The 11500-nt window shown below is 51.9% G+C and overlaps 1 protein-coding gene across 7 annotated transcripts in view; it reads left to right on the top strand.

The window, feature by feature from the left end:
- The first annotated feature begins 886 nt into the window (after positions 1 to 886).
- The window catches only part of IL6R (interleukin 6 receptor), a 50284-nt gene continuing 39670 nt past the window's right edge, over positions 887 to 11500 (top strand). For 3 of the 7 annotated variants that reach the window (XR_016393766.1, XR_016393770.1, XM_089914598.1), the window contains exon 1: positions 889 to 1185. Coding sequence is in view for 5 of the 7 variants with exons in the window: in XM_089914598.1 (XP_089770724.1) it covers positions 1101 to 1185 (85 nt within the window). In the remaining 2 variants the exon portion in view is untranslated. Of the gene's footprint in view, positions 1186 to 11500 lie in introns of all 7 variants that reach the window. The other 4 variants (XM_089914591.1, XM_089914584.1, XM_089914579.1 and 1 more) reach the window with 4 other exon arrangements.

The raw sequence follows: 11500 nt of genomic DNA, 5'->3' as shown, positions 1-11500 counted from the left end.
TGAGCCCTTTCAAGAGCTGGTTGTGGTTGCTTCTGAAAGCCAAGCACCAGTTTCTGTCTGTCAGATCAGGAGGGCGGACATGCACGTTTTGACATCGATTGAGCACCTGTGGTCTGGACCCTGTGTCATGTGTATAGAGCTTCACAACCACGGTATCTTCATAAACATCCCGACCACTATAGACTTTCTTATATCTGACAGATGAGGAAACTCGAGGGATTTCAACAGAAGACACAGACACAGTAGGTGGAGGTCTGGATGGGAACCCAGGTCTTTATCTGCTTCCAAAGTCCAAACCTTCTCCCTGCCCGTGCTGCAAGGAACAGACAGGCACGGAGAGAGAAGGTACCTTTACAGTAGTGAGTCCCCTGATGCCCAAGCCTCATCCCAGATCCATTAAATCAGAATGTCTGGGGGTGGGATCCAGGCGTCGATGGTTTTCAGGGCTCCCAGGTGATTCCAAGGGTCAGAAAGGGCTGCCAAGCACCGCTTTACTGTAACGGTAAAAGGCACATCGCCTCCTCCAGGGCTCGCCAGGTGCTCCTTTCACAGAGTAATCCTGGTCACGAAACCAAAAATCAAAACCGAGCCAGTGGTGTTTGATTCCCCTGCTCTGATCAACAGAAGTCGGGAGGAGGGCCGCCGGCTGAGCTCGCCCCCGCCGGGTTCGGGGATCCTGCCCTCGCGGCTCAGGTGCGGCGCTGCGGCAGGAAGCCACCCCTCCGCTCGGCCGGTGCGCGGGGCTGTTGCGCCATCCGCTTCGGCTTTCGTAACAAAACCCTGGAACGGCCGAGAGACAACTCCAGTGCGAGTTCCTCAAATGTTTTCTTGCTTTGCCAGGACCGTCCGCTGCTCTGAGTCATGTGTAAGTGGGAAGTCGCACTGACACGGAGCGTGGCCAGAGGGAGCCGAGCCGAGAGCGGCGCGGGGATCGGGGACTCGCAGTGCGTGCAGATCGCGGGCCCCCAGGGGATGGGGGCTGCCCTCGGGGCTTAAGCCCGCCCGCCGCCCCGCCCCGCCCCGGCCGCCCGCTCCCGACCCGCGCGTCCGCCCGCCCGCCCGCCTCTCTGGGACCATGGGGCATTAGCCGAGGAGGAAGCATGCTGGCCGTCCGCTGCGCGCTGCTGACCGCCCTGCTTGCGACGCCCGGGACGGCGCTGGCCCCGGGGGGCTGCCCCGCGCTGGGTAAGGGCTTCGGGCGCATCTGGAGGGCTGGAGCAGCTGGCGGGTGAGGGAACCGCTGTGGGCGCCGCAGACGCGGGGCGGCGGAGGGAGGCCGGAGCGGTGACGGCTCCCCTTGTCCGGGGCTAGCTTGGGTTCCCGCGGCACGAGGTGAGGCACCGGGCTGACCCAGCTGTCCGGTGGCGGGCGCTCGCTCGCGCGCCCCCTGCTGCGTCCTGCGCCTTTGGCCGGGCGCGCTTTCCCCGTGACTGCCCTGCGGCCGGGTAGCTCCCTGCGGTCTGCGTACAGGACTTGGTGTGTTCTCAGAAACCTGATTCCCTTGTCTCCTTCCCAGTGCCCCAGGAGTCCTTACACAACTGCGGCCCGGCTTACTTTAAAAGGAGATGCCCTCGCGGGGTGGAGTTCCTGCCCGAGGCGTCCTTTGTACCAGCGCCCCCTTTGCCCCTCAGCTTTGGGGAAGGCATCCCGCCTGGCTCTCCCCTCAGCCCCCCGTGTTTATGTGTGGATGGCAGTGCCTTGACTGTGAAGGGAGTGACATCATGGGCGCTGAGTCACGGACCCTCCCGCTGCCTGCTGCCCGCACTCCCTTAGGCAGACACCAGCTCTAGCAAGCCGTGTGCCTCAGCCCTGGGAATTTAAGCCAAGTGGGGAGGTTGGCCAGGGATTGGGACGTCTTGAGGCTGGCACGCACTGGACTCCACTTCCAGACGAGAGAAGGAGGGTTGAGGCAGAGGGCGCGGGGCACTTGTTGCTCCTGTGGACTGTAATGTACCTTTGGCCGCTAGTCCTTTCTCTGGGCTCTGGCGGCATGCCCAGCTGCGCGTCTAGGCTCTCTTCTAGAGGAGCTGGGCAACTGCTTCTCCAGAGGTTTATTTTAGGGTCTGAGGGCTTCTTTGAGGACACAGCGGAAAACCAAGGGGGCAGCCGGCAGGCTTCTGGGAACAGATGGCTGGGGAGACGGTGGCTCTGGCTTTCACTGCGAGACCGCACGGCGCTCCTACCCTGGGTGAACACCCTCAGCCTGACCCCTCCCTGCTGGAGAGAGCCAGGGGCTGGTGTGCCTGCAGGTCTCTTTTGCCTTCTGAATGGTTGTGTTCCTCGTGCTTGGGAGAGGAAAGTAAAGGGATTCTTTTTCTCAGCACACATTTATAACCCCTGCCAGTAACAGCCATTGTTGATTGAGGCCACCTAGGCTTTACACACGTTTTCTAATTCTCCACTGGATCTAAATAATACTTTGTTCCAAAGAGGAGGCTGAAGTTCAGAGAGGTTGGGATGGGAAGTTGTCAGGCCTAGTTGGTGGAGGCCCACCCCTCCATGGCCCTGTGCTCGGGGGTGGTAGATCCTAGCCCAGCAGGCAGAGCTGGGGGTGTTTGGGGGCCAAGATGAGAGTCACCCCTGGATGGCTGAGTGCTGGGCAGAAGAGGCCAAGGGAAGGGAAAGCCTGGGTTTGCCCACTGTTTTATCAGATGGAGGCAAGGCAGGGGTGAGGCCTGGGTCGCCCAGGAGGGCACAAGGCTTCCTTGCCTGCCTGTGTTGCTATTCACACCACGCCCCAGGGCACCTGCCCCAGGGAGGTTACTGCTGTAGCTGCTGCTTTCTTTTGCTCCTAAGTGGCTGCAAGTTACTGCGAGGGCAGCCGGTTGCAGCCAGTTCTCCATTTTCCTGGTGCTCAGGTGGGACGAGCCAAGTGGTCTCAAGGCGTGGACAGGCTGTGAAAGGCAGAACTGAGAGTTTGGGGAGGAAGTGAAAGCCCTCCCAGTTCAGAAGGAAAATGCAGAGAAGTAGAAAATACCCAGCTCCCCTCCCACACCCACAGAGACTCAGCCCACAAACTTGAGAGCAAAAATAAAGACATTGTACAGGAAGCATGGAGCAAATGACTGTGAGATGCCTTGCTTTGGAGAAGTAAGGGGCCAAGAGGGGTAGCAGAGGCTGGAGTTAGTTTAGAGGGGAAATCCGCTGGCTCTCCGGGCTGTGGGCCCACTTTCCTTGGGATCAACTGCTGCCCACACGTCCGACAGCTGGCAGGGCCACTCAGGTGAATCGCCGTCTAGGGGCCTGGATTAGCTGGGACGTAGGTGTTGGGTGTGGAAGGCCTGGACCTCGGTGACTCAGGTTCCTTCCATGATCTGCAATGCAAGACGGTGTGCAAAACATACACGTACACCTTTAAATCTCTCAGAGTCCTGTCTCAGCCTCTGAACTTCCCTTTACAGCAACCTCTTTCTGCCCCCAATGTCTACCTGCATTCCTAGTCTCACCCTAAACCAGTATTTCTTAAAAGGGTAGTTCTGGGTCTGTTTGAATCAGAATTGGTGTGTGTGTGTGCAGGTGTGCCACATGCACTGGGGGTGGGGGTTGGGTGCTTGACAAAAATGCTGATTCTTGGCCCCCACCCCAGATTTACTGAAGAGAAATGTCTGGAAGTGAGGCTCAGGAAATGTCCTTTTCGACAAACACCCCTAGTGATTCGCAAGTTTTAGGATGACTGGCTAAGTGGTGTGATTGAGGAACTGAAGGAGGGCCCTCCCCCACTGGGCTTCTAGTTGCCAGAAATCTCTCCCCACTTTAGCTCTGCCTCTTGTTTACTCATTGCAACAAACATTTATTGAGTCCTGTGAAGCCCTGGGATCAGCCACCCTGAGAGTCTACCTTAAAAGGAGCTTGAAAATGGTCAAGGTTAAATACCTAAGAGGGACTGAGAAACCCTCTGACCTGTCCCGCTGGGTACCAGCTACCCAAGGACAAGGTGTCGGAGAAGGGGGCGTGGACCAAGACCCTGAGACGGCGGCACGTGGACCCTCACTGCATATCTCATCTCTGACCCTCCGCGTCTCCCTCTGCGGACTGGGTTAACAAATCCTCCCCTTAGAGGGTGTTTGTAAGGATGACACAAAGCCAACCCGGTGCTCACTGCTGTCAGTTCCCCTCCGCTTCTCCTGTCCCACCAGGCCTGTTTGCCACCGGCCCACCTGTGAGCCAGAGCGTGCCCATCACCAAATCTGGGCTTTTCCAGGTCAGTCTTAAAGGTCTAGAGCTGTTCTCTCGAATACGGTAGACATTTACTAAGTATGGCTATTTGAATTTAAATTAATTAAAATGAAATCAAATTTAAAATGTAGTGCCTTAGTTGCGCTAGTCACACTTGGCTACCGTATTTGACAGCGCAGGTATAGAGCATTTCGCGATCATTGCAGAAAGGTCTACTGGACAGCACTGGTCTCGAGTGCTAAACAGTTTCTTCCAGAGGTTTTCTGTTGCGTCTTCCTTTATCTCTCTCTGGACCTTCTCTCCACCTGAACACAGCTCATCCCGCACAGGTAATGGTTAAGGTTTTGGAGCCAGACAGATCTCTGCCTGGCCCTGCCATGGAGAAATAACGTGAGCTTGGGTGAGGGATTTTACTTCTCAGAGACTCACTGTTCTCATCTGGAAAATAGAAATAATTCACACACTACCTTGCAGAGTTGTTATGACAATGAAATGCCCTAAGTAAGGTACTACAGAGTGTATAGTGAGGTCTCTAGCACAGAGCAAATGCTTAAATGCGCGTAGCTAATAACTTACTCATTTGAAAAAAATATTTTGAGCTCCTCCGATGTTCCAAGCACTCTTCTAAGAGCTGAGGATACAGCAGTGAACCAAATAGCCAAAAATCCCTGGCTCACTGGGGCTTCGTTTTACTGGGGATGTAAATTAAATATATAGTATGATAGTGACTAGTGCTAAGGAGGAAAAATAAAGCAAGGGCGGGAGATAGGAACTGCGTACATGTTGAGGAGGATGTAGAATTGATCTTTTCGAGGGGAGGCCAGGGAAGTTCTCACCAAGAAGCATGAAGGCCTGAAGAAATATAAAAATATTTAGGGATTCCTTATACTCCCATCTTGCGCAGGAAAATTCCTGCCTCCTCTTTAACAATCTGGTCCTACCCGAGGGCCTGTTGGGTTCTGGAGCAGAGGGCTCTGTGGGGACACACGGGTGCCCTCTGCCCTGGTGAAGCTTGGGGTTGTCTCTGGGGAGACCAGGCCTCAGCCATGGGGCCCCTTAGACTACAGCTGGACAGGGAAATGCTAAATGTCCTGTTGCTAACTGTCATTGAGGTATCAGTCTTTGGAAGAGAATCCTTGAGGACTGGAGTGGCAAGAGGAAGATGGCAAAAAAGAGGCTTTTAACTCTTAGACCCCGTTTGGTGAAGCCCTGGGGAGTTTCTTTTGGGTCATCTGTGTGCTTTACTCTCTTATGCACTTGAGATCCAAAAAGGTCCAAAGTCTCTGGCATAGTCAGGAGCTTTTCTGGCATGGTCCTGGGTTTGGCCTGACTTCTAGCTGCACCTCACTCCTACCTGCCCCCGCCAGCTCTGCCCTCTGGCTCTGCTCTTAGGAGTGTGCCCCCTGAGGCCCTGCATCCAGGTTGTCTCCCAGCACCTGTGCTCAGTTTCCCTCCACCTCCCAACTTCCTTCCCCGAAAAGCATCCTCTGGTTTTCTCTCTCTACGTGATAGTTACAACAACCGTTACCATACTGAGTGACGACCATACACGGAACTGTGCTGGGCTCTTTGCATCTGTGACCTCATTTACTCTTCACAGCAGCCGTGTGTGAGAGGAGTCTGAGGGCAGTGCATCGATGCGGTAGACTGTAGGACAGCAGGTCTTGCTGGGGGGAGATCAGGAGGTCAGTTCGGACACGTTGAAACTGAGCTTTCTATTGGACAAGGCGAGAAGATGCTGACGAGCTGGGTACGGAGTCGAGTTTGGGAATGAGGACTGAGTTGAGGTATGTATTTGGGAGTCGACTGATGGCAGATATTATTTCAAGCCTTGAGAGTGGCTGAGATCACCGAGGGCGAAAGTGTAGATGGAGAAGAGACGAGGCCCCGGGCTGAGCCCTGGGACACTCCAACCTTCTCAGGCTGGAAAAGGAGGAGGAGACTGAGAAGGTGAGACCAATGAAGCAGGAGGAGAACCAGGAGAGTTGTTGTCCAGAAAATCCAGTGAGGACAGTGCGTCAAGAGGCAGAAGCAGTCAGTGGTGTCAAACGCTGCTGAGAGGCAAGAGGACAACCTAACCAGTGGACTTAGCTACACGCAGGCCACTGGTGACCCTGACTTGATGTGAGGAGTTTCGGCGAAATGGTGAAGGCCTAAGGCTGACAGGAGTGGTTTGCAGAGAGAGCAGGAGGAGAGAAACTGGAGCCGGCTGGTAGAGGCTACTCTTCAGAGGATTTTAGCCGTAAAGGGGAGAAAAGAAATGGACTGTTCGTTGGCTGGAGAAGTGGGGTCATGGAAAGAATTTTTAAAAAAATGACTGAAAGGGCTTCCCTGGTGGCGCAGTGGTTGAGAGTCCGCCTGCCGATGCGGGGGACGCGGGTTCGTGCCCCGGTCCGGGAAGATCCCACATGTCGTGGGGCGGCTAGGCCCGTGAGTCATGGCTGCTGAGCCTGCGCGTCCGGAGCCTGTGCTCCGCAACAGGAGAGGCCACAACAGTGAGAGGCCTGCGTACCGCAAAAAAAAAAAAAAAAAAAAAAAGACTGAAATCTCAGCATGTTTGCTTGCTGATGGAAATGATCTAGTAGAGATCAAAAATTGACAGAGAGGTGAGAATCGCTGAAGCAGTGTCCTTGAGTAGGTGAAAGGAAACCGAGGCTCAGAGAGATTAAGCAACTTGCTCAACATCGCACAGCAAGGAAGTGACAGACCTTGCTCTGAACCTTGCTCTTTCCACTGTATCACGTGTGTCACCCACAACTCCCACCCTTCCCAAAGCATGGTGACTTCAAGGATATCGTCTCTGTTCTCAGTGTCCTCAGACTCACCAGCTCCATATGCACTGGTGTGGCAAAGACAGCCCTACTTTTGCCCCAGGAAGTGTCCTTCTTCAGTACTTCTCTTAAGAAGAATAGTTAAGGCCACAGTGTATGTTTAAGCCATTGCACTGTAACCTCCTCCTCCCCCATATCCATTCATATCACTTTGGGTCAAGGGAATGTTTTACAACCACATGTCACTGTAAGTGATCTTTCTCTGTCTCTTAACAAGGCAGCTGGGACAGCAGAGAGAGAAAACAGCTCAGGGGTCAGACAGTCCAGGCCTGTCTCTTGACTACCCGCTTAACAAGCCAGCAGACCTTGGGCCAAGTCACTCCAAGTCCAGGCAGAGCAACACGTCTTGAGGCTGAAACAAACAAAAGCAGGTGCTTGATAGCTGCTATTGATCTGAAGACCCCATTTTGATGGGAGGAGAGGGGGAGGCTATAGCATGAAGACTTTCTCACAGAAAAGGGGAAAGACCCACTAATGCAGTGGGAATAATAATTACAATTGTTCACATTTTTTGAGAGATTAGGTATGTCCTGAAAATAGTGCTAAGTTTTTAACATTAATTGTTTTTTTTTTTAATATATTTAAATCTTTATTTATTTGGCTGCGCGGAGTCTTAGTTGCGGCACGTGGGATCTTCCTTGCCGCGTGTGGGATCTTTAGTTGCAGCATGTGGGATCTAGTTCCCTGACCAGGGATCAAGCCCGGGGCTCCTGCATTGGGACTTTGGGAAGTAAGTGCATATCCATCATGTTGCCTGAGCTCAAGAACATCCGCAGGATAAATTCCTTGAAGGTGAACCTGTGGGTCGAAGGCCGTGTGCATTTGTACTTTTGAGTGAGAGTGGAAGTTGCACCAATGCATGCTCCCCGCAGCAATGAGAGAATGCCTGTGTCCCCACACCTCTGATGAAAATGTGTTATTAAACTGCTGTTTACACAGAGATGGCATCTGTGTGGAATTAGTTTGCATTTATCTTATCTGAGTGTGAATATACAGGTTTTCCCATGTTTAAGAGACTTGCATAACCTGTTTCTACGAAGTGCCTGTTCATATTCATTGCTCATTTTTAAAAACTGGGTTGTTGGGTTGTTTCCTCTTAATATATTAAAGAATTTAGTCCTCTGTGATATGAGTTGTGAAGATTTTTCTCTAGTTTGTCATTTGTGTTTTGACTTTTTTTGGGTGGGGGGTGGTTTTTGTGTATTAAAAAAAATTGTAGTTGGGTTTATCAACTTGTACGTTTTGTATCATACTTAATAAGATCTTCCCTATGCCAAGATTGTCTTAAAAGATTCTTTTTGGGAGGGAGTAAAAATAAGATTTTTTTTTTCCGGTGACTTTAAGAATTTTTTGTATTTAAATGTTTGATCCATTTTGAATTTATCATGGACTGAGGTATGGCTCTAACTTTTCTTCCCCCAGTTATCACCTGATGTCCTTTTTTATAGTTTATTGAATAATCCATCTTTCCACCACTGATTTTAAAAGCCACCTTTAAAATCTACCAAATTACTGTATATACTTGGGTTTATACTCCTTGTCTGCAGATTGAGTAGTAAAAAAGCACAAATTCTGAGGCCTGATTGCTTGGGTTTGAATCTAGGCTTACCCCTAATTAGCTATGTAACCAGCCTCCTCTTCTGTAAGATAAGCTGTTGGGAAGATCAAGTTAGGTCATCTACGTGCAAGCTTGCAATAGCACCTCTATATAGCCAACACTCAAACTAAGCTATTTTAAAATAATTGTAGTAAGATACAAAAGCATAACATTTATCATCTTAGCCATTTTATTTTATTAAAATAAAATTTATTTATTTATTTATTTATGGCTGCATTGGGTCTTCCTTGCTGCGTGCGGGCTTTCTCTAGTTGGGGAGAGCGGGGGCTACTCTTTGTGGCGGTGCGTGGGCTTCTCACTGTGGTGGCTTCTCTTGTTTTGGAGCACGGGCTCTAGGTGCACAGGCTTCAGTAGTTGTGGCACTTGGGCTCAGTAGTTGTGGCTCATGGGCTCTGGAGCGCAGGCTCAGTAGTTGTGGCACACGGGCTTAGTTGCCCCATGGCAAGTGGGATCTTCCTGGACCGGGGCTCGAACCCGTGTCCCCTGCATTGGCAGGCAGATTCTTAACCACTGCACCACCAGGGAGGTCAGTCATCTTAGCCATTTTAAAGGGTACAGTTCAATAGTGCAGACAAAGCTATTTTTGGTTACTATTACTTCTGAACTTTCTAGTCTCCTCCATAGTTTTGTCTGTCTACTCATGTGTCAGTACCACACACTGTTTTAATAACTATAGCTTTATAATATGCTTTAGAGTTTGGTAGGGCTAATCCTCCTCTCAGTTCTCTGCTTTTTCAGAATTTTCCTGGCTATCCTTGCTTGTTTACATTTCTGTTTGAACTTTAGAATCAGCTTGCCTACTTCCAAGAAAAAAAGGTCCTGTTGGTATTTTTATTAGGATCAAGTAAAATTTAGAGAAAACTTAGGGAGCACTGACATAGTTATAATGCTGAGTCTCCCTAGCTCAAAACATTGTAGGCCTGGCCTGGCTTATTTATGAGGGGAACAGGCTGGGGGCAGGAAAGCTGGAAACCAGGTTTCACAGTTTCACTGAGGGTAGATATGCCTGCTCTTCCATCCTGAGCTGCTTTCTTCATGGTGACATGAAGCTAGACCAGTGTGTGCGTGTGTGTGTGTGTGTGTGTGTGTCTGCTCATGGTACATGGGAGTAAGGAGAAGAATGTAGGCTTGAATTCAGGCAGGAGGACTTAGGGGCTTTATAAAATGTGTATGGCAGTGTGACATACATACGGGAGAGTACGCTCAGCATAAGTTTAACAGCCCGATGAATTTTCACAAACTGAGCATAGCCGTGTAACCACCACTCAGCTACATGACCAGCCCCAGCAGGCTCTCCTGTGTCCCTTCTAGTCACTCCCTACCACGCCTCCACTCTGTGACTTCTCAAATCTTTAGCTTTGCTTCCTCATATCTAAAGGGGTGGAGGAGTGGAAGCTGGGGCAGGTGGTGGGAGTGGATATGGTTTGGGATGGGGAAGGGGGAACAGATATCAGGTGTGTGCTGCCCCCTGCCCCCCTTTGCTTCCACAAACACAGGAAAGACCCTGATGTGGGTCAGGCTCCTGGTTAGACTCCAAGGCCAAGTTCAGAGACAGGAAGACAGGACCCTTTGTGCTGTGTTCCTGGGAAGGCACTGGGCTGTGGGGCAAGCATGACCCAGAGTCCCAAGGCCCAGGGCTCCAGTCCTGGCTACACCACACACTGGCTGTGTGATTTCTGGGCCCTGGTTCTCCTCATCTATAAAAATGGGCAGGTTGGCTGAATCATCTTGAAGGGCCTTTATAGCCCTAGAAGAGCAACTCTTAGATGAGCACCCACTCCGTGGCTGTAGCCCCAACCTAGCCCCTTTCTGGACCCAGGTCCCGTCTGTGTCCACCTGTGGCCATGTGCGCTTCTTACCGGCCTGCTTAGTCTTGCCTTTACTCTTTTTATTTCTCAATCTGCTTCTTGGGGTTTGGTGGGGGTGGGGGAATTGAATTGTTTGCCCTCCTTTGATATCTTTTCCTCTAATTAGTTTATAATCTCTGAGAGGTGACCCAGGCCAGACCTTCCGGGCCGGGGCCAGCTGATTATCTGTGATGCTGCCAGGGGAGGATTGAATGTTTTTCTTGTGAGGAGTTGGTCACACGCGCTGGTCTCTGAGTCAGCAGCCAGTATTACCTTTTTATGGTCCAAAGGAGCCTCCCAGACCCTCCGTCCAAGCAGTAAGTATACAGTCCCTGGTGCGGATGGAGGGGAAGGCCATGCCAAGATAAATACTGACTCCACCAAATACAAGACAAATACGAGCAGGTACAGAAGTACAAACACATTAGACAGAGAGGAGGGCAGGAGTCAGCAACCTGAGGAGCGGGCTGTGGAAGAGGTGGGGCTGGGAGTTGAGTTAGAGAAGGTGGCAGGGGCCACAGAGGCCCAGCCCTAAATGGCAGGGGAGGGCGTTCTGGGGATTTTAGGGAAGTGAGTGGATGATCTGGTGAGTGTGTGAGATTGGGAGTCCGTCGGGGAGGGGGGCGCTTTTAAACTATAACTCATCACAAGAGTGCTGTTGCTGTAGGGTAGAAGGAGAAAGATCAAGGGTATTTGGCCCCCGGTTTCCTGGGAGAGCCCCTGAGGGGCTAGTTGGTGTGGCAGGGCTGCGTGGGAAAAGGCTCGCTCCCCCTTCACACAGACCCCTCAACCCCAGGACCCCCCTCCCTGAGCCTCTGTGATGGGTAGAAAGGCCTGAGGAGAGCAGGGAGGAGGAGGGGAAATTGGGAGAGAGGGGGAGACGCAGGGTGGTGGGCAGCCCAGAGAAGTGGGGCTGGGCTGGAACACGGGGATGCGCCTGGACCCCCGGAGAGAGGGGGGCTTTGGCCAGACTCACCCGGAGCCAACGCAGACTCCCTCCCTCACTAGCTCTGTGAATTCGGGCCAGT

The sequence above is a fragment of the Delphinapterus leucas genome, chromosome 1, assembly GCF_059928025.1.
Source record: "Delphinapterus leucas isolate spDelLeu-1000000601 "Yukka" chromosome 1, BTC_Dleu_Yukka2, whole genome shotgun sequence".
NCBI lineage: Eukaryota > Metazoa > Chordata > Mammalia > Artiodactyla > Monodontidae > Delphinapterus > Delphinapterus leucas.
This window is presented reverse-complemented; position numbering and strand designations above follow the sequence as displayed.